The sequence below is a fragment of the Sinohyriopsis cumingii genome, chromosome 4 (genome assembly GCF_028554795.1).
Source record: "Sinohyriopsis cumingii isolate HCF-2022 chromosome 4, ASM2855479v2, whole genome shotgun sequence".
NCBI classification, from domain to species: domain Eukaryota; kingdom Metazoa; phylum Mollusca; class Bivalvia; order Unionida; family Unionidae; genus Sinohyriopsis; species Sinohyriopsis cumingii.
In genome coordinates, this window is record NC_142964.1 from 102,906,172 (window position 1) to 102,930,170 (window position 23,999).

A 23,999-nucleotide genomic window follows, 5' to 3' on the forward strand; every position below is an offset into this window, starting at 1 on the left:
TGGACATACAGACGGATCAGTGGTATCAAAACATCTTCAATGCTAGAGTATGGGGACACAAACTAGCTTGAAATCTAAGTAGAAAAGAAGCTATTGCAAACAAATGACAGAAAATATAAATTAATAAAATTCTGAAATTGTCAAAAGTTTTATTTAGGGTTAAATAGCTTTTCTAAATACAAAAAAGAATATCTAGGAAAAAATCTATTAACACAAGTACATGTATCAGTAATTCAGCAGTAATCACTCCTGCTCTTGATTGAAATGCTATGCACAATGCAATTCCATGTACCTAGTTTTGGCACTCTGCATGAAGACTGATACAATTACAAGAATGTCTTCAAAATACTATGCAATGCAGGTTGGTTGAAATGTTTTAAAATGTTTTCAATTATTTATTCACAAAAGACCTTAATAAGCTGCTGACATTACATTTCATTCACTTTCAGTTATAGCCAAAATTATAAATTATGGACTTTATATATACTAACAAGTAAAATTACTAAACTTCAAAGTGAGATGACTATTAATGTTGGCTGTGTATTACTGATGGGTATGAAATGGTATGATTTTGAAGAAGAAAAAAATCAGTGCAAACTTACAAGACCTGCAGACTTTGAATGAACCACATGCAATTTTCACTTATATTTGTAATGGATTTTGAAGGAGTTTCAATGTTGCCATATGATTAATCACTGACATGCACAAAAAGGTTCTTAGGTATATTTAATGATTAATCATTGACATGTACAAAAGGGTCTTAGATATATTTAATGATTAATGATTGACATGCACAAAAAAGGGTCTTAGGTATATTTAATGATTAATGATTGACATGCACAAAAAGGGTCTTAGGTATATTTAATGATTAATCATTGACATGCACAAAAAGGGTCTTAGGTATATTTAATCAAGTGAACTTGCACATTAATGAAAGATGAACCCTCATGACAGGTCCTTTTTGACAGAGTCTATTTTTCTAAAAATGTATTAAAAAATGCAATTCTGTTAGGTTTTTATTTATTTATTTAGTTTTATTTTTCCTTATATTACTACACAGGCACAATTAGATGATTATGAACAATTATTCCTTTATCACTTTGAAAAAAAATAAAAAATTATATTGCAACTATTACCACATGAACTATCATTTCATGTTAATTTTTGTATTTTATACTGTATAAAAAGTATTTATAAAAAGTTGATTGTATAAATACTGTTGTAATGTTAAATATACATCTTACTCATTAAGGAAACAAATATTTTTCTAATCCTCAACTTTAATTCTGGGACAATAAAAGCAGCACACTCATTCATTTGAAAAGGTTAAATACAAGGCAGTAAATTATCCAGAAATGGTATTACCAAATGAAGGTAGGGGCAACAACTGAGAAGAAAATGTAAAATATTAAGACATTAAGCATGGCTGAATTGCATTGCAAAATATTACATTTGGCAAGTGTGCTGTATGTTGTGTCTCTCAGATATGTTCAATTTTATTATTAATGAAATCATATATATATATATATATATATATATATATATATATATATATATATATATATATATATATATATATGCACACACATAAATATTTATTTACTATATTACCAAATATATTGTGATTTTTAATTTATTTTATATTTATTAAGTAGCCATAGAAGTGCTTTAGCTTATTGTCAGCAAACATTTCTATCATTTCCTTTTATTACAATCACCAGTATTGCTTCCTTGATCAAAGGTAAAACTGAATGATTAAAATAAATTATCCAGACAATAAATTTTAATCATGAATCAAATTTGCTACCTAAAGTACTGTATATGCTTGCTTATAAGTCTAGTCCGACTGCAAACAACACGTACCAAGATCTGCTATTGTATAATGCGCTGGCAGGTCAGGGCTGTTGTTCTTTGTTTTATTAATTGCTTCTAAATAAACCTGCATAGACCCAGATCTGGAGGTGCATTATGCAACAGAAGATCCAGGTCTGTGCAGTTTTCTGTTGGACTCGACTTATATGCGAGCATGTATGGTACGCAATATGAAAAAGTAATTTTGCATTTTAAAGGATTATACACAATTGTAAGACTGCATACTATTATAGGTGCTTGATTGTAACATTATTTTTAAAATAAAATTGTATACTCGCAGTAATTAATTTCACACCTGGTAATTGCTACATTGCCAAGCATTACTTAACAAAATAACTTCAATAAAGCTACATTTCCTTTCAATATACCAATCTTTTATTCGTTATCTTTATCCTTAGATTCTTTATTCTGCATACTTTCTGTTATTCATCATCACTGATACTGATATTGTTACCAACTTTTTCATGCAACAGTGTAAAATTATCTAAACATGTTATCATTTTCTTAAAAAATTTAGAAGCTGGCTTCAGTCATTCTGAACACTTTCCATCAAAATTATTTTGTCAGATTACAAACAAAACTGTATTTGCAAAACAAAAGCCATGTCTAGAACACATCTGATCTGTATTTAGATCATAAATATTCCTCTGGGTCAAAGACAACATTGTAGACTTGCAGTGGTTGGACACATATTTTAAATATGATCTTTGACAGTTATGTCAGGGTACTGTCCAAACATTTAACATAGGGTGGGGAGGGTCAAAGGAAACCCATTTAACACAGGATGGGGAGGATCAAAGGAAATCCATCTAACACAGGGTTGGAAAGACTAAAGGAAATCCATCTAAGACAGGGTTCAAAAGGTCAGAAAAAACCCATTTAACCTGGGATTGCAAACGTCAGAGGAAACATCTAACACAGGGTGAGAAAGGTCAAAGGAAATCTATCCAACACTGTTGGAAAAGTCAGAGGAACATCTAACACAGGGTGGGAAAGGTCAAAGGAAACCCATCTTACACAGAGTGGCAAATGTCAAAAGAAACCCATCTAATACAGAGTTGGAAAGGTTAGAGAAAACACATCTAACCTGAGATTGAATATGTCAAAGGAAACAAGTAAAACTGGGTAGGAAAGGTCAGAGAAAACACATCTAACCTGAGATTGATATGTCAAAGGAAACAAGTAACACTGGGTAGGAAAGGTCAGAGAAAATACATCTAACCTGAGACTGGATATGTCAAAGGAAACAAGTAACAATGGGTAGGAATGATAAGAGTAAACACATCTAACACATGGTAGGAAAGGTCAGAGGAAACACAAGTGAGGGTGGGAAAGGTCAGAGGAAACACAAGTGAGGGTGGGAAAGGTCAGAGGAATCACACCTAACTCAGGGTGGTAAAGGTCAGAGGAAACACATCCAACATGTCGCAGGAAAAGTCAAAGAAAACCAAGTCTCAGCAGTAATATGCTTGCTTGGCAGCCCTGAAGCACTGAGTGTTGAAACTCAGTTCAAAAACATGTATATTAAAAAAGTCAGTGATGTCCCAAGATTTACACTGTTCCCCACCCCAATAAAAAAATCATGATGTACTTATTATAAGCAGATCTGATGAACACTGATATGAGGCCATGTTTTGTTGACCTTTTGATTCACCAATCAAATTACAGCTTTAATATTATGAAATTCAAAAATATCATTTGCAACATAGTTACTACCCATCAATCTCCCCAGCTAGAAATACAATGCATTATTTTATAAGTCACTAAAAACATGAGACAGGAATTCCAAACATCAGCAGAACATAATTTTTGTTATCGATGCCTCTCAGATTTTTTCCATTATGTTGGAGATTTAATTGTAATCAGACTTACTCCACCCCCGATACAATCTCAGATCAACATATGAACTATCAAGAGTACCTCATGAAAGTGTAAAAACCTGCTGTACAATCAGTGTTAAATAAGTATGGTTATAATTTTCTTTACAAATATGAAACAGATGGACAAAGATGAGGACTACCTTATCCATTTTAAGGTGGCGCTCTAGAGTTTCGTATTTTGCATTGGGTTGGAATTTTAAAGACAAAGAATTTCCCCAGCTTTCCTCACTGGTTATACTGGTTATTTAAAAAAGATCATGTATATCTTAGGTACAGTTCAAAGAACCTTTAATTCCCTTTATTTTGGTGTATGATTGATGGGTGTAATGTGGGTTATAGAGTATACAGCTTGGCCTTATTCCAGATGTGCACCTTTCAAAAAAGTGCTAGGTCCACTTGGTCATTTTCAATGCCTGAACTTCATTGTATAAAAAAGAGCCGATAACTTTTTTTTTTACATTTTATATAGTTGTTAATTCATTCATTGCACTTTCAATAGCTGGTATTGTCTAGTCTGGCAAAATTCATTTTGCCTATTATTATAGCTGCTACAGATAGTGTACTTTAGGCTAATTCAGGCTGATTTTTTTAGCACAAGGGAGCAGTCATTTTAGTTAGCAGTGTGCTTAGATCATGTTCAATTTCCAAAAGTACAATATCCAAAGAAATATCACCCATATTACATTAATGTAGAGGTTCGAGTCTCGGGCTCGGCCAATGTGGATATGTGAGAAAGCTTGCCGGTAGCTTCTCGTGGGTTGGTGGTTCTTTCCGGGGGTTTCCCGGGTTCTTCCTCCACCATTAATACTGGCCGCCATGTATAGCCTGTCTTGTGCTGAAAAATGGCGTTAAACCCTAAAACAACAACAACAACAACAACATTAATGTAGCATAGAGGTATGCCAACATTCTCTCCATTGTGCATGTTTTAAATGCAAACAACTTCACCTTAACATACGTCACTCACTCAAAAGTACATAATAACTGGTGAGCGCCCCCTTAAACAACAGAGTAGCTTGTCTATTATAGAAGTTTTTGATACAAGCAAATATATATTATGCCCAATAAGTTTGGCAACACCCTGAGTGAATTATCATTTTATGATTAAAGATAACACAGGCTAATATTCAACTCAACATTTTAATATTTAAGCAAAAACATATTCAGCCACTTCACCAGATCTTTTGATGATGTAGAACAGTGAAGTTTCCCCTGATACATGCCTTATTCTATATGAAAACTGTCTCCTGTATAGACAACAAACCATCTGTACAAAATGTGTTTCCCAGTGCATGCTGATAATGGATGTTTTACTGTATAAAAAATTCAACATTAGGTCTTAGAAGCTTACTATGTAAATTTTCTTTCAATAACTTGTGTTTTACATCCACAAAGTGTTGAATTTTCAACCACATGATTTTTTAACTAGTATTGGTATTGATATATTCTGCATTGTATGTAACCGAATTTGATGTGATAAATATTTTTTTTGGAATAAAACTGTTCACTGAATCATACCTCTGGTAGATCATGCATTTTCAAATAAATACAGCATGTGCAAATATGTGAACTTTTTAAAAATTCTGACCTGCCACTTTGAGTGGAATAAAAATCAGTATGCCAAAGTAAAATAAAATCAGGATTTGGTGAAAAAATCAGGATCAGTGTTTGCAACCATATATTTACAAAAACTTTACAAAGAAATTGACATCTCCACTGTCTTATGCTATTTTCTTAACATAAAAATGCATGCTACAGTCATACCCATGAAAATCATTTTTCCATTTTCATCTTTTATGCTTATAATTAGTGTTAGTTCAATAAACATATTAAATATCAGCATAAAAGATGAAAATGGAAAAATGATTTTTTGCATGGTATAACTATAATGTATTCTTTGTGGAATTTCTGCATCACTTTTGCTCTATTTGCACAGCCACTGAGAATTAAAAGGTATTTAAAATAATTTTTCACTGTATAAAATTGGGATTTTGTGAAAAAAATCGGGAAATTGGGCTTTTCTGATTTTTAAACAAAAATCTGATACAAACCCAAGCAAACTGGGATAAGTGACAGGTCTAAGAATTAATCCTGATTTAAACAAAACTGTATACTTAAGCGACTGATGGAAGAAATACTGTTTTAGGACCACATGATGTAATCTGAATATATCAATAATAATTCACGTAACTCATTTCTTTCTTTAACAACCGACAAAGAAGTTTTTTGAAGCACAGAATTACAACTTAGCATTTCTTGATGAAGAGATCTAGATATGACCCCAAATACTTTCAAGGTAATTTATCAAATCATTTGCATGAATTTTTAATTCCTTTTATTAATCTTTAGTTTGACTCAAATTACACTGTGGAACATGTGATACAGGCTTTATTCTCACAACTTCTGCCGCATCTTCATCAAACCAACAAGTAACATGAATCACATCCACGGCAAAATAATACAGCTGATCACAGCAGTTTTGCCTTCTATAGACAGATCTCGGGTCCTCACCTAAAATGTTCAAAATAGCTGACTTTGCTTCTTTCGTGTTCTTTAAATGATGTAATCTGTATTCTGGTTTTTTTGCCATGGGACTAAAAAGTGAAAGCTGAGACTCTGAATAGGGTGTGAAGCGAACATTTAGTTTTGAAATTGGTGGATTACTAATCCAACCTGATGAAACTTGATGTGTGAGTTCAGAATGCATCATCTGTAAAGCCGTTGATAAACTACTCTTCAATAGCTCTTTTCCTATGGATTCATGCGAACATGGATATCTAGTTTTCTCTGTTTCTTTAGTAACAGATACTGCACCAGAGTCTTGGCTATTATTATTACAAACTTTTAGTAAGAATCCATCTACTAGTCCACCTATCTTTTCATTTTCTTTGACCTGACTACTGGTACCTTCACTGTCATCACCAGTGGGTGCTGATTCACCGGTACTGCTTTCTACTTCCTCATGATGGCAGCAAGGTTCACGATTACAATTTTCATTATCTTCTTTACAAGGCCCAATATTATCAAAACAATTGTTTGTATCCATGTTACAGGGCCTACAATTTTCACTAATATTCTGTTGTTCATAAGTACAGGATGGCGGTTCATCAGTCATCATTTCCATGTCCCCACTACATGGCTGCAACACATCATACTTATGTTTCAAATATGAACTAATACATGCAGGAGTTGAATTACAAATCGTTTTACAATCTTGATGTTTTAGTTCATTTTCCCTCCTAACCACAGCCATGTTTTCATTTGGACAAACACCTTCTTGTCCAGTCAGTCTCTTACTAAAAACTCTTTTTTCAGCAATGTCTTTTGTCTGATGTGAAAAATGCATATCACCACATTCATGAGAATATGCTGGGTAATTATCATTGCAATGACCAGGTGGAAGCACAACATCATTAACACTTTTAGCACAGTCATAAGATTCTGGATTTTCCACAGAAACCTGACTGTCTTGTGATGGCCAAAGCATTGGACAGTCATACTCAGGAATGTAGGGTTTGATATCCAAAACTGGCGTCCCATCCAAAAGGTCTATACCAGATACATGAAGTGTACTGCCTGAAACAAAAAGAAAGGTTGATTGGACAATATGTCTTGGCTGTAAAGTGTACTGTAATTTTGTAAAAGAATAACTTGTTCAACATCTTAAAAGTTTATGTAACCTTGAGAAACCTTCACAGAAAATGCTAACATTGCTGATGCAAGCACAACACTAATAGTTATTATTAGATCTTGTTGTCTATTAACACATAACAAGATACAACATAAAAGAACCCAAAATAAAAAGATATAACATAAAAAAAGAGCTCGTCTCAGATTATAATATCATCTCAGCATAAACTGTCAGTGCCTCCGGATCTGATATAATATTAAGGTAGGATATGTTGCTTTTCCTTTGTTCTGGTGTTGTCTATCTTTGTGAAATATCAAATTTTACGTTTAACATTGTTATAAAAATTGATTTTTGTATTTATTGGTTCTTGATGGTCTACAGGGGACAATTTATCAGACACTAACTTTATTATTATGTGAAAAGTCATCTGAAATTAAACCCTCTCTCTAACATTTATCTTTTCCTTGTGGCATCAGTTTGTGCTGTATTAGTGAGATCAGGTTGTAATTGTTGAACAAAGTGATCAGCGCAAAATAAGTGATCAGCGGAAAATATTTACTGGTTATAACCTACCCAAGATTTTGTCAATTCTAGCCAATGTCAGGCCAATGGCATTAGGTCTATATGGAGACCTTGTAGAAAATACCCCCACTTTCTGGCCATTCAGCCGAGGGGGTCTCACTTTAGCCTTTGTATGCTGGTTATTGTTCTTGTGGAAGTCAAATATTATCCTGAAAAATGAAAAGACAAGGTTTTTACTTGTAAACACAACTCTTCTTGCCAAATTAGCCCATTTGGAGAGGAAAGTACATAAAAAGTGGTATGGAGGATTGATAGAGAGGAAATGGAAGTTAAGAACCTTGTAAATAGATATGCCATGACATCCAACCCAGGCTAGCCTGGAGAGGATTCAAACCCAACTTGGTTGATGAGGGGATAAAACAACTTTACAATTATCTACAGACTGGCAGCAGAAAAAAAGAAAATATATCCAAGGCATAGTAGGCACAACAGTAAGAGTTATCTCTCTTTCCTAGTCTATGTCCTTGTACACCATTAGTGTATGATATGCAGATAATGTATATGCTTGCTTATATGTCAAGTCCAACTGCAAACTGCATAGACCTAGAACTGCCATCACATGTGTCAGCAGATCAAGGTCTATGCAGTTGGTTAGGAGTAATCAGCTAAAAAAAACAACACAGACTAATTTGTTGGTGTATTTTGCAACTGCAGATCAAGGTTGATGTTTGCAGTTGAACTCAACTTATAAGTGAGTATATATAGTACAATACAATTAGTATTTTGACACAATTGTCACCATTCAAGTTCTGAAATAAGCCTTTGCTGCAGTTTAATAATGAATAAAAAAAAAAAATTTCTTTACAGTATCTAAAAAGTAACAGAAGTTCACTGAAACATACACAAACTGTCAAATGCAGTCACCCTACCTTAGTCTTCCTATTTTATGTAACTGACTGGTGAAGATTAGGTCACCATGACTTTTTATCTACTCTTGTTAATCCAATACACACAGTAGCATTTTAAATCATCAGATTAAGAAAGATATCTCAAAAGGTTTAGAGTAATCAGCAATCTACTTAAAAGTTGTGTGGATAACCATATAACTACACATGAAGTACAGAGTTAGTCTAATCTTGAGGCAGTAAGGTAGGATGCCCAGGCAGACACACCATACATACCGTATTTGCCAGCCTATAAGTCAATGTGGAGTATAAGCTGAATCAGCAAATTTGACAAATTTTACTTCCTTCATCCATATATAAATCAATGCTGAGTATAAGACGAGGCCAGATCAATACCTCAGATTGTGTTTTTCACTTTGTTCCTCACAGCATCGCAAATTTTATCCTATCTGTAACTTAGTAACCTTTCCAGTCAGGATCATTAAATGTAACTAAAAGTACCTAAATTGTTTCACACGAAATATTTTAAATGTATTATGTACTTTTAGCTACATATAATGACGCTGACCCGAAAATATACTGAGTTACAGATAGGATAAAACTCACACTGCTGTGTGGAATTAAATTATAACTTCCGGTTTCATAAATATTAAATGCTATTTCAGATTTCCAGCAATAGGGAAATTGCATCATTAATACTAAAATGCTTTTTCTGTTGTTTTTTTTGGGGGGGGGAGAGAGATAGAGAGAGAAGGATGCATATGTATTCCATTGCATTTTTCTTCTTGCACCTCGTGATCAAGATAAAATATGGTCCAATATATGAGAGAGAGAGAGATAGAGAGAATAGTTCAGCTCTTCATGCATTTTTTTAAAACTTTATTGCTACCCGTGTTGAGGAAGCTTTTGTCAAAGAGAGAAAACATTAATAAATGAAAAAGTAAATATAAACTATGAAAATACATACCATACTCCTTCAGGGTTTAAATATTCACAATAGTTATATCCATATAGTCTCCATTAGGTTAAATCCCAAGAATGATCATTTTGCATGTTGTATAATTTTCTTTGCAAGTATAATGACCTCTCCATTTCCAACAAATAAGAATTGTTTAAAGTGTATGTACTCTTCCTGTACTTAGGCAGCAATTGTTTCTGATCTTTGGTCATGCTGGATGTACTTTAAATTGCTGTCAATTCTGTTGGCAAGTTTAAAAATGTCACTGGCTGAGAAATTTACACAAGTAACTACCTGACATTTCCTTTCATTATATGGTACGGTATTCATAATACCAATGGGAAGCCTCATTTCCTGTTGGCAGCCTTGCTAATTTGATCTGGTCTGCCAAATCTTGATCTCCAACAAGTGTAAGTTTGGAATGACTGAATACAGCAGTAGCATAATTAATTAGCATGTAAATACAACAATAAAGCCATGCGATTCTTTTAATAATGGAAGTGGCAACAAAAACTAGAAGGAACTGCTTACCTAGTGGTATTAATTGACAATGGAATATGGTACTGCACTTGTACACAAGTAAGATCAATCATCAGGCAAGTGAACAATACAGATTTACAATCATGAAGACATTTGTTTGGCTGTGAATCTCTCTCTCTATGGGGCATGTTTTATTTCATCATTAGGTGCAAGAAGAAAATTATGATGGAATATATCTTTGTCATGGTTATTCATCTTCTAACTTGTAAATTCTAATGCACATATATATCTAATCAAATTTAAAAAACATATATTAGAAACAACATACATACTGGTGCATGCTGCTTTAGTGCAATTACATCTGATCTATGTTAATTTTTAATTCTGACGATCATGTAATTGTTTAAAATACTAAATGTGGGATCCTTTAGTTTTTCATATACAATCTCTTCCCCAAAATAAAATATTTTGTACACATTATTTTTTATACTCTTGGAGAATTATTTTCCATTAAAAAAATACGATAAAGCGATCTGGCTGACATAATCCATATATGTCAATCGGAGTATAAGACGAAGCTAAGATTTTCTGGTCAAAATGTTTTGACTTATAGGCCAGCAAATATGACACTTGCTTTTAAGCCAGGTTTAACAGCAAACTAATGTTGTATAATGCACTGGCAAATCAGGGTCTGTTCAGTTTGTTAGGAGTAATCAGTAGAACCAACAACACAGACCCTGATCTACCAGCAACTTATACCATCATGGTAGATCAGGGTGTATGTTGTCTGCAGTTGGACTCGAATTATAAGCAAGTACATATGGTACAAGATTTATTCTAATTTAGGAGTTGCTTCAGATTTGGTTGTTGTTGTTGTTGTAGGGTTTAATGCCATTTTTTAGCACAAGATAGGCTATTCATGGTGGCCAATATCAATGTTGGAGGAAAAAACCTAAAAAACCCTGGAAAGAATGACCAACCGAAGAGAAGCTACTGGCATTCGCATGTACCCACAATGGCCGAGCCCAAGACTTGAACCCATGCAGACAGAGGTGAGACGGCAGTGATCCATAACGGTAAGCACTTCAGACCTCTCGACCACTCGGGGCCCTCCAGATTTGGTGCTTTTCCATTAGAACTTGGGAAAAGTCTCTTTAATACAGGTACTCTCCAAGTTTAAAAATTCTGAACCCAACCAAAACCAAAAAATAAAGTATGAATTAGATATGTGCCCCACAACCACAGGCCAAAAACATCCCCCATACAATAAAAATGACAATAAAATTGCACCATGAAAATGCAGTCAGATCATTTATTTACAGTGACAAAAATAAAAATGCCAAAGATGTTTTTCTTTTATTGAACCATCCTGAAAAATCCCAAAAGTTTACAAATGCATAAACATTTGACAAATTTATTTGCACTGTCTTACATTTAAAAGAAATGAAAATATGAATGCAAGAAAAATGACTGATACCTTATTAGGTACCAGTCTGCTTTACGTCTGGTCAGTTCATTTGTCCAAAGTAGGTACCAGTCTGCTTTGCGTCTGATGAGTTCATTTGTCCAAAGGCAGAACAGGAATCTGTCACAGTACTTTGTACATGGTAGTAATAACTCTAGAACTATTTTTTAAAAAAACACCCATGACAATTCGAGTGCTTGGTACACAAAAGTAATCACCCTCAAGCAATTAAAAGTAATCATCCAGGACATTTAAGTTGTTAATTATCTTTTAAATAAAGCTGGGACATATCATTGCCTATTTTATTAACTAGTGAAGTGGGTATTGTCATGATAGTGTAGTTACAGGAAACACTGATGCCATTGTTTCGTTAATGCTGAACAACAGCAGTAGGCTGATGGAAAAGTGAAAACAACAAATATTATGGTGAGTAATGCATATTTGATGCTGTTAAGAGCAAGCAGTGTGTTAATAGCCATACAGTTATCATTTTTTGCAGCAGAGAAATGGTACCTGTTGAACTCTACAAACCAAAACCTCTAAAGGCTGCTGCCCCCAAAATTGAAACATTGTAAACTTTTCTTAACAGTAGTACTCATAAGTTTTTAAATGACTGAAAAAGGTGCATAAATAAGAATTTGTAAGGTAGCTATCACTGTATGACCCATCCAAATTATATTTGCTATACTATAACTATCTTTAATGTCACTGACCTTTATTCCCACATAAAATCATATGGCCTGTTTCCCCAAAATGGGGGAGTGGTCAGAAAATAGTTTTTAAAACAAAATCAAACCTGAGTACACTGAGGTCTTTTTTTGCCAGATCAATTATGGTCCCATGTGTCCGAGTGGTATAAGGTTCTGACCTTTACAGATCACTGTCATCTCACCTTTTGTCGTTGTTGGTTCGAGTCTCAGCCTTTGCCAAATAGGGTATATGAGAAAGCTTGCCACGAGTTGGTGGTATGGTGATAATGACATTAAACCCATAATAACCAACCAGTCCAATTAAAACTGCATGGGTGATTGGGTCTTTGAGAAAGATACTTCCAATCCTCCCCTTATACTTTTATTTCTATAAAGGCCAGTTCAGGGTGGAACATGAAATTCTAAAATTATTTTTTTCCAGTTACTGGAGCAAGTGTGGGTGGGGATGGGGTGAAATTAACTTCCTCAAGAGCGTAGTCACTTTTTCAAAGAAATGACAATCAAATTTTCTGTTTTATTGCAACTTGAAGAAATACCACTGTTGCACTAATTAGAAAAACTGATGTTATTTACAGCAATATCTTTCTTTTTAATTATATAAAAATCCCCAAAACTTAATAAATTCCATTTATTTAATTGATAGCAGTCCTCCAACCCACTTGCCCACTAAACTGATGCAATTTAACTTGTCCAAATTTAAGATTCAGTCAAATGGGCATTTGGACTGTTAAATCATCAACTTGTCAAAATAATGCACCAGATATGTGAGAACTTGTCCAGTCCTTGCAGTGAATGATCAGGATTGTTGAATATTGACTTCTCTATGGTAAGGGTGCCATGAGCCTGAGGGCATACTGTTGGCTGTCGTGGTGTCCCATTCTTAAAATAAAATGGTGACTGGATGTACCCAATTGGCCTCATAGTGGATAGATCTAAATGAAAGAAAACAAAAACAAAATAATAAAAATGGAATAAGTATAAATTTTTATATTGTGTATAGGATATTTTAAAGACAGACCTTTTCAGGCCTTCCTACACTGATACAGTGCAGCAAGAAGTGCCTTATGGGTGAAAAAAATGTCATTCAGAAACAGAAGCATTGCAGAAATGCACTTGTTAATATTTTAAATACAAAGAAGCATGATGTAAACCAGTCACACCAAGCCTTAAAGCAAGATGTAAACCAGTCACATTAAACCCCAGAGTTCCATGTATGAATGACATTGTTATATAATGCAACTTTCTGCATAAGCAGGTACAATCTGAATTAAAAACTGATGAAAAAGATTGTAATTTTTTAAACTTTAACACATAATTTTAACACTGACATCTAAAATACTTATGTTGCAGGCAAGACAGGAAACCTTAGCATATCTGGATAGGCACTTTATATGTACAGTTAATTTCGTTTCAGTTTCAGTTAAATACAACAACTTATGTTGAAGAAATATGTCTATCATGAAACTCTAACATAAAATATTAATGTTAACCCCACTGGCAGCAAAAAAGTGATGCCCAAGTCTTAAAATCTTAGAGTTAACCCCACTGGCAGCACAAATGTGATGCCCAAGTCTTAAAATCTTAATGTTAACCCCACAACTGGCAGCAGAAATGGCCCCCGTCTTAAAATTTTGATGTTAACCCTACCACTGGCATTAGAATAGTGATGCCTAAGTCATAAATGCTAATGTTAAATCCATAACTGGCAGTGGAAATGTGATGCCCAAGTCTTAAAATCTTAATGTTAAACCCATAACTGACAGTAGAAAAGTGATGCCCAAGTCATAATGTTAATGTTAACCCTACCACAGGCAGTGGAAAAGTGATGCAAAAGTTTTCTCCTTCAAGATAAGTAAAACATATGATCTTAACTTCTGTACAAATGATGTCATTATCTGCCGTTAATACACAATACTATTTTCTTCCACTGTCAACTCAACATAATTTATTCTCATCTATCACTAACAAGAATGATGTTGTTGTTGTTGTTGTTGTAGGGTTTAACGCCATTTTTCAGCACACGATAGGCTATACATGGCAGCCAGTATTAATGGTGGAGGAAGAACCCGGGAAAACCCAGGAAAGAACCACCGACCCACGAGAAGCTACTGGCAAGCTTTCTCACATATCCACATTAGCCGAATCCGAGACTCAAACCCACGCAGACAGAGGTGAGATGGCAGTGATCCGTAACGAAGAGCGCTTTAGACCACTCGGCCACTTGGGGCCCCCAAGAAAGATGTACAACTGCACATAAAACTAACAAAGCATGTTTTGTGTATAGACATGTACATGCAGATTTTAATTTCTTTGTCAATCATCTGCAGCCTGTTTTCCGATAAAGTTGATCTGCAATCCCTTTCTAAAATGACCAACCTTCTGTCTAGTGGCTTTTAAACTCTTAAGCAAACTGCTAATGGTCGCATGTGGATAAACAATTACTGATCTTGCTGCTCTCTGCCATGGTCAGTATTGTCAGAATAATTCTAAAAAGTGGCACATACAGCTGCTCTATGCCATGGCTAGTATTGTCAGAATAATTTTAAAAAGTGGCACATACAGCTGTTCTCTGCCATGGCCAGTATTGTCAGAACAATTCTAAAAAGTGGCACATACAGCTGTTCTCTGCCATGGCCAGTATTGTCAGAACAATTCTAAAAAGTGGCACATACAGCTGTTCTCTGCCATGGCCAGTATTGTCAGAACAATTCTAAAAAGTGGCACATACAGCTGCTCTCTGCCATGGCCAGTATTGTCAGAATAATTTTAAAAAGTGGCACATACAGCTGCTCTATGCCATGGCCAGTACTGTCAGAATAATTTTAAAAAGTGGCACATACAGCTGCTCTCTGCCATGGCCAGCATTGTCAGAATAATTTTAAAAAGTGGCACATACAGCTGCTCTCTGCCATGGTCAGTATTGTCAGAATAATTTTAAAAAGTGGCACATACAGCTGCTCTCTGCCATGGCCAGCATTGTCAGAATAATTTTAAAAAGTGGCACATACAGCTGCTCTCTGCCATAGCCAGTACTGTCAGAATAATTTTAAAAAGTGGCACATACAGCTGCTCTCTGCCATGGTCAGTACTGTCAGAATAATTTTAAAAAGTGGCACATACAGCTGCTCTCTGCCATGGTCAGCATTGTCAGAATAATTTTAAAAAGTGGCACATACAGCTGCTCTCTGCCATGGTCAGTACTGTCAGAATAATTTTAAAAAGTGGCACATACAGCTGTTCTCTGCCATGGTCAGTATTGTCAGAATAATTTTAAAAAGTGGCACATACAGCTGTTCTCTGCCATGGCCAGTACTGTCATGGTAACATCGAATTTGGACAAAATCTGTATTTTCTCCACCAATTTTCATACTAATTTCAAGTGTTTTCTCAACAACATTATGGTATTGTCTGTCATTTTGAACAGCACCGCAAAACCCAGCGAAAATTCAATGATCCTGGTTAAATTCAAGTTGGCTCAAGGCTAATAGCTGCAAGTTAGTATTTCCATTTCAAGTGAAAGGATTTTACTTTCCAGCAGTCTTAAACCATTTACAAATTGCTTTCAATGTACCATATCATTTCATTTTTTTCAACCATGAGGACTGTTTATCTCACTCAGGTCTTCAAGTTCTCATATTTAGTTCTGCTTCCATTTTTATCAGCATCCTTCACCAAGATGGAGTCATCATTAAATATACATTCTGAATCTGAGGTTTTTTTTCTTATCTTCACTTGTGCTCTCACTTTTGTCATTTTTTTACCTTTTGTTTGCATTAGTATAATTTTCATCGCATGTCAGTTTCCCCCAAACATGATAATTGATTCTGCTGACTCATTTTATGGGTCAAGATACTTTTCTGCTGCATGCTTTTAAAAAGTGTACTTACGCTGTAGTTCCATGTCTATTATAACCTGTACTGAAGCAGCACTTACTATTATCACTGTTACTATTAGGCAAAATAAATAATAATGTATAGTTCTGGTTACCTTATTTTTTACCTGCTGACCATACATTCTACTTGGGCAAACATTATACAATTTTGGAAAAAGGTAAACAAAACTTGTAGAGAAAAAAAAGGAATAATGGGAAGTAACTATGATCCAACATAAATTTAGGCTACAAATATTTATTTTCTAGTTTAAGCTTCATTTAAATCCATACAGATCAACAAAAAGAAAACAAGTTTGTGCTATCTATCTACCCTAAGTTTACCGCTCCAGTGGCCTAGTGGTTAGAGCGTCCGCCTCAGACGCGGGAGGTCATGGGTTTGATCCCCGGGCGAGTCATATCATACCAAGGACTTACAAAAATGGTACTAATAGCTGCCTCGCTTTGCACGCAGCATTAAGAGGTTAGTGTTAGGACTGGTTGGCCTGGTGTCAGGATAATGTGACTGGGTAGGACATCATGTTACATGTCTGCGGCATGATGCCCCAGTGCTAGACATCACTATAAACTATAAACTGCCACTGTAGCGATATGACTGAAAAATTGTTAAATCTACATTAAAAATCCAAAAATCACATCACATCACATCTACCTTAATTTTTCTTCAACATAAGCAGAAGCACAAAAAAATTAAAATTTGGTTTTATTAATATTATCATATTATGCTATACTGATGATTCGACACTATTGCTCAATTCAAACTCAGACATATTTCATTAGGAAAAAAAGCCCACATATTTCTGGCTGACCAACCATCCCTGTTTTTTGTTGCTGACCATAGCATTTGTTTCCCCCAAGGTACCCAAAAAATATTCCTGAAATTAAGTTGTGCATCTAAGTCAAATTAGCTCAGTACTAGATGCGCTTAGTACATTATATATACTAATTAGTATAATATATATAATCAGTTTCATTAAAGTCAAACGAATTAACTGTTAAATAGTCAGAGTGACTTCATTCCTGCTTACCTAAGTCTAGCCATTAGCCTGTTGTGCCATGGCAGACCAGAAACATAAAAAGGGGAGCAGCAGAAAATGAGACTCATCATGGAGATTCATTACACAGAGAAAAGGTGCATCATATTAGAATATCTGATGCAGGAGCTTGTCGCTGAGGGCACCTACTTAGTGGATCAGTAAGATCTGGATGATTGCCAAGCACTCGTCAGATGGAATCAGTTTCCACAAGTACATGACTATTCTAAATTCTATGCAGTGTTCATGCAGTGCATCGAAACACTGAAATGCACTGAAACACCGGAACAGTTATAATGTATATAGCCTAGTGTTTCATTAGTTGTGGATGAATAATTCAAAACACTGATAATCTAATAATACTTATATTATAACAGAGTAACCATGTACTATCATTACTGATAACAAAATTTAATACGAAACAAAAGAATAATTTATAGTACGATATTTTTAGGGTACTTGGGTATAACGACTAAGTTTAATTAATCCATTCTTAATTGATCCTCTTTGTCCAGAAAAGCAAAGAATGTAATTAAATTATATTAAAAAGAGCCATTATTCTTTCAAGTTTTCTGCAAGATAACTTGGTGCTTTTATTTAAAAACATCACTGTACAAAGTGACAATCAAAATAAATAAATTACAAATGTCTTTACTCACCTTAATAAGATGAGTCATTAAAGGTCGGTACATTTTGAAGTGTATATATTGTTTTTCATGCCACCTTTTCATTACCTTTACTTCACTGTCTTGTTTGATGCATCTTTACAAATCAATTCAATAAAAATAAAAATGCTAAAACTCTCCAATGCTTTGTTCAGTAAGCTATCTTCTTCAGACTCGCCAACCCTAATAAGACCTTCTCAGTAAGGCAGTCAATTTTTTCCATACATTTGACCAGTTTTCAGCAAGGTGTAAAAAAATATCACGTTCTGCTGTTGTCAAGCTGGAAAACATACATTTAAAATCCCAGAAGTGTGATCCAAGACTGATGCAGTAATGGCAAACATCGTGTTCAAATAAAAAGTTTGCAAAGTTTACTTCAACCATAATTACCTCCAGTAGTTTCAAACCCTAAGAGTTCAATGGCTTCTTGATATCTCTCAACTCGATGTAATCCTTTAAAAAAAAAATTCACATGGGCCATGGCAACGGCAATCATCTTTCCCAAATCACCATATGCCCACTAAACATAATTGATGCCTTTCCTGATTTTTTCCCCCCTTAAAAATCTTAATATTCTCTTTTATTTTTCCTTAGTAATTTACTATTAAAACATTTTTAGACACTTAATGTCCTTTTTGTCCAGATATTTCGGAAAATTGGTCATCATTTAAAAAAAAAAATGGCAACAGCTTGATCAAGCAGATGTTGTGCATCATAAAATATGCATAGTCTAAATTTTCTGAGGTACATTGGTAAAGTTAGTCTGGTTCCCTGACCAGTTCCACTGATCAAACAAAGACAAACTAGCATCTGGATTTTACCACAAACAATCATATCTCTGTAATTTGTAATTTTATTCTCTAAGCCCATATTTTAAGGGTCATTTTCCATAATAATTTTCAGTTAAACTGTAAGGGTTGGCAGATCTGTGGTCTTTAGTGAATTGGTATAGATGGTTTAATTTCCTTGTGGCACCTGTAAATTGTTATGTCAAAACAATATCATTAAGTGGTCAGATTGTTGTAAATGGTACCACAGAGTGTATTGATATGTCTCAGCAAAAGCTCAAATCCTGGTTTTTGAAATCACTGAACCCTGTGCATCTGATTATGATGAGTATAATGAAGGAGTGGCTTCATCAAGGTAAGAGGATTCAAATAATTTTATTTTATTATTCCTGTATTTAGTCATTTTTGTAAACAAAGTTAACTTTAAAACTAATTTGAAACGTCATTTGGATTACAAATATGGTCTTCATGCTTACAATATAACAACAGATTCCTCAAAATAAGTTAATACCACTGCTTCTTTATTTCAAGTAATAAAAAACTGAAATGTGATCAAGTCATAAATACTTGGTTTATTCTCAAAACTGAAACAGATTCTTGTTATTTGGTTTCAAACAAAATCTATTTTTGCCAACAGTAACTAATATCATAAAAGTGAAGAAAAAAGTAGTAATGAAATTAGCTGTCTATGGTAAACGAGTTTTGTTTCTTTTTCTTTCTTCATTTTTCATATTCATGTTTGTATTCATAATGTTAGAATTAATTTGGTATACAAAATGGAATAATGTTACCATGGGTAATATTTTGCCAAAATTACGAGAAATGATTCATAAGATTTTCCATTAAGTTATTATAACATTGTAACTAAAATAAAAATTAAAGTATGATAATCAATCATAGTCAATGGCTACTGATTATCTAATCTTCACTTCAGTGCAAGAATGTCACAAGATAACCAGGTTGGGTTCGGATTTATAACAGAACACTTTTGATGGTGACAAAAATACAATGTTTATTTATGAATGACTCAAATGAAAAAAAGAATTACGATTAATACATGCTTGTATAAGCTCCAATTACTGGACAAATTAACACAATTCACACAAACCTAATAATGCAACATAAATGTGAATACAAGTAAATGACCTTGTATAACAAACCCCAAAATTAGCCCACAGCTAAAAGAATACATGTATGGAGTTACACAAAACTGCTATGGTTAGCTTTATTGTTAGCTCTACAGCTGCTACCCTATCACCTCTAATCACTATTGTCAGCTCTACAGCTGCTATGGTCAGCCTTATGGTTAACTCTACAGCTGCTACCCTGTCAACTCTGATCACTATTGTCAACTTTACAGCTGCTATGGTCAGCCTTATGGTTAGCTCTACAGCTGCTACCTCCTCAACTCTGATCACTGAAAATAAATCTAACATGATGTACTAAGAATGACACAGGCATATACGATAACACGTAATGACATTATATATGGTAAGCTATACAAATTATATTATAGGCACAACTTTACAAAGCAAAAAGCATGATCAGAAGTGAACCTACCTGTGTCCGATAAGAATCATATGGTACTAAATGCTTCTTAATAAAATGCAACTTTATTGCTAATATGTATAGATCAACTGTTAAGTCACATATAAGAATAGTAAATATTTGCATTATACTATGCAAGCCGGAGCTACATAGAAAATATACAAAAATAAACATGGCAGTACAATAGTTATAGCCTATAACATACATAAGAAATTAATAAATAACTCTCATACCTCTACAGCTCAAGATCTGCAAGTCCTTAAGTAGACTGCTCACTGACAAGGCATTTCTGTAATGTTTTTATCCTACAGTGAGGTATTTATACACAGATGATGTAGCCCTACATCATCGGTGTGCTTGATGAAAGCACTTCACACATGTGGTATAGGATGAACCGAACTCACTGTTTCAAAATATTGTACAATATACATAAAGCACTCTCAGGCATCATTGTACACAAAAAAGGGAAACCCGAGTACATGTATTTAATAAATAACAAAGGGATTTACACAATTCCATGACAACTGAATGCTGGCTGATTTGTAAAGGTTGATTTTCAGCTCTTAAATTTACAAAAGACAGTTAAATTAATTAAGGATGTACTGATAAAAAAAATATATTAAACAGATGGTGATAATATGGTGTTTAATTACAGCAGATTAATTAAATAGTCAAAAGTCTTTTCTTTTCACATGTGGAAGACACTTTTGTCATCATTCTCAAAATCTATCAACTGAGATAACACCACCATTTTTGTTATCTTTTCACTTCTTTTATTATAATTAATATGAGGACCATAAGATTAGTTGAACATGGATGGATGATTTCCAGCTTCTTAATCATTTGCTTTCCAATTATAGCCTGTAAAATTTACTGTTGCATCACTTGTTGGCAGTAATGAAAGCACATGTTAATTAATATTATAACTATTAGTAAATTATCAAAGTTATAAATTATACACACACAACCATTGATACACTATGATAAAATATAACTCAAGTGCATTTCGGTGTTTTGAACGCATTCTGGTGTTTCGATGCACCCATATTCAAGTCAGTTGCATACACAAAATGTTAACATATGTACGTTTTATCGTCCTACAATCTAAGATGCTGATCCTGATATACGGGGTGGGTGGGTTGACGTCCCCACCATCATGCATATCAGGGTCAGCGTCTCACTTCTCAAGACTATACGCTTTAATGTTTCCTTTTATTATAATTTAAAACTGAAAGCACCGAATGATCAATAAGCAGTGTTCGTGTGCTGGGGGTCTCATTGGTTCTGTGACGCCGAAAACATAAATATCAGCGTCAGGTCTTACATGTAGGACTACGTCTACACTACAGTGGGGAAGATTTGTGATTACGGGCTGATCGGCTATTGGACAATTTGGCCCAAAGACAATTCGCCCCAACTTGGATCGAAAATAAGACAATTCGGCCCAACTTAAAAGACAATTCGGCCTAACTCGAAAGACAATTCGGCCCAATTTTATAATACAACTGACAATAGTTTTAACAAGTATTTATTTTTAACATATATTTTGACAATTCTTATATAATATGTTTTTACCGTATAGTTCAAAATCCTTGCATTAGGTAACTTAATTATTCATTCTCATTTTAATTAGTTTGTAAAATAGAATAGGTTGAGAATAAAATTTGAAACATTTGGTGAACTAGATAAATGTTTTCAGAAGTTATAATGGTTAGGAGCTTTCTGATATCTTTAGGAAAACCGTACCAAAGACAAATATTACTGTGGAGAAAGGACGTCTGATAAAAAGAAGTAGAGATGGACGTGATGCTTTGGGAGTTATGTAGACAATAATGAGATGCATCATATCTCCTGTGGAAGAAGGTCGATTTTGTTAGGCACTTGCCCACTTGGTCTCAAAACCTTAATTCTCAAGCAAAATACATACGTTACAAGAGATCTTCTTGTATTTGAACGTATTTGTTATGATTTACAAATAAAATGACACCGGGAAAATGGTTGAAAATTGCATAATTAGGTATTTTGCGATAATTTCACATAAATTTAATTCAGAACATTATTGCGTTTTGCTATTATGAGTTACGAAAAAGACAGATAAATGTGCACAACGTAAGATGCATCTTTACCAAAATTTATCGTATTTTAAATTTCATTTAAATTGATAATAATGAATATTCAAAACACCAAAATCATTTTAAGTTGTCAAATTAATACCATTCTAATCATAACAGTTTCCGCATCAAAATATAAGCACGAAAATTTACAATGTGTATGCCTTTTTTGTCACTCCAAAAATATAACGTGTTACAATCTGAATCCTAAAATCAAATATATTAGTATAATATCTCATGCACGGTGTCCATACTTTTAGAAAAATGTAAGTGTATTCTGTAGAATATTATCTGTTAAGTATTATTATTTGATAAATCAATATAGATAATTTGACCAGACGACTTTAATTGAGACTGTCGTTGTGCAGATGCATATATTTTTAAGCATAACAAATAAATGTCTTTAAGTATTTTAATTAGAAAGCGCAATATATGTTAGTTTGTGTTCTCTCTCTCTCTCTCTCTCTCACACACACACACACGCACATACATATATATATATATATATATATATATATATATATATATATATATATATATATATATATATATATATATATATCTTACATAGTATCTACTTGCTGTTTGAAGAAAAATCGCAAAGTTGGGCCGAATTATCATTCGAGTTGGGCCGAACTGTCTTTTAAGTTGGGCCGAATTGTCTTATTTTCGGTCCAAGTTGGGCCGAATTGTCTTGGGCCGAATTGTCTATAAGTCGGGCTGATCATGTAAAACCATGATAGTGAATACACACGTTTTATCAATAAAGTACGAAGAAATCTCTAACATGAAATCACCTTATCGGTAATATAAATTAACACAAGTACAGTACCGACAAGGTGATTTTATGTTGTCGGAGATTTCGTCGTGCTTTACTGGCAAGACTCCCGTGGTGAATTAATTTAAACAGTAACTAAAAGAAAATCAGTGAATCTAGACTTTTCCACCTGAATTCCCTTAAGATTTGTCGGTACTTTCAAGAAAAGACAAATTTAATTGCCACTGTGTTCAAAACAAAACTCTTAATCCATTGATAAAGCACATTTGAGTATAGTCGTCCGAACTCTACAGTATTCTTACCTCGAAATTTCACATCACATGTAGGCGGCAGGGTCCAGTTTCGTAAATTGGCCCCAGGCAAATTTCTTAAGGATATGGTGTGACTTTTTCAACTATTATTGTTTACTATTTCAAGATATGGATATGTTTGTGAACTAGGTATTTTGGGCTTGTGTTTTTCTTAAAATTTATGTCAGGCATGTACAACTTCCATGGTTACTCTGCAGTAGGAACTGGTACTAATGGTATGGAAAAATGGGAACCAGCCTGGAAATGTGTGAACATAAAATAGAGTATATATGGGTTTGGATGACCAGGATTGGTTAATAATGTTAAGTTATGTTGTAGGAAAAATAATCTTTTGAGGGTTATCCTAGTTGTAAGTGAAGAAAAATACAGACATTGTTTTATTGATGGAATTTCAGTCCTTTAACAGTCTTGAGTTTGGAACACTCATTACTAAAATTAGCACCGGACTCTTT

At 34.0% G+C, this 23,999-nt stretch overlaps 1 protein-coding gene across 5 annotated transcripts; it reads right to left on the minus strand.

The window, feature by feature from the left end:
- Positions 1-129: 129 nt before the first annotated feature.
- Positions 130-23,755, minus strand: LOC149801805 (tRNA (adenine(37)-N6)-methyltransferase-like). 5 transcript variants are annotated; one of them, XM_089956156.1, is made up of 6 exons: positions 23,539-23,755; positions 20,581-20,750; positions 20,058-20,216; positions 13,181-13,355; positions 7,957-8,114; positions 130-7,328 (listed from the first exon to the last, which is right to left on the minus strand). In XM_089956156.1, the coding sequence occupies exons 4-6, from the start codon at positions 13,342-13,344 to the stop codon at positions 6,091-6,093; spliced, it is 1,560 nt and encodes a 519-aa protein (XP_089812282.1). In that variant the 5' UTR covers positions 13,345-13,355; positions 20,058-20,216; positions 20,581-20,750; positions 23,539-23,755; the 3' UTR covers positions 130-6,090. The 5 variants fall into 5 exon arrangements, with proteins under 5 accessions (XP_089812282.1, XP_089812278.1, XP_089812283.1 ...); XM_089956152.1 differs by lacking the exon at positions 20,581-20,750; XM_089956157.1 differs by lacking the exon at positions 20,058-20,216.
- Between the last annotated feature and the right edge of the window lie 244 nt (positions 23,756-23,999).

Excerpts from the sequence above, each read along its gene's own strand:
- LOC149801805 (XM_089956154.1), bottom strand. The coding sequence starts at position 13,344 with ATGAGGCCAATTGGGTACATCCAGTCACCATTTTATTTTAAGAATGGG. Across the intron at positions 8,115-13,180 it reads GACAAGTTCTCACATATCTG|GATAATATTTGACTTCCACA; the intron begins GTGCATTATTTT and ends TTCATTTTTCAG. Across the intron at positions 7,329-7,956 it reads TAGAATTGACAAAATCTTGG|GCAGTACACTTCATGTATCT; the intron begins GTAGGTTATAAC and ends TTTTTGTTTCAG.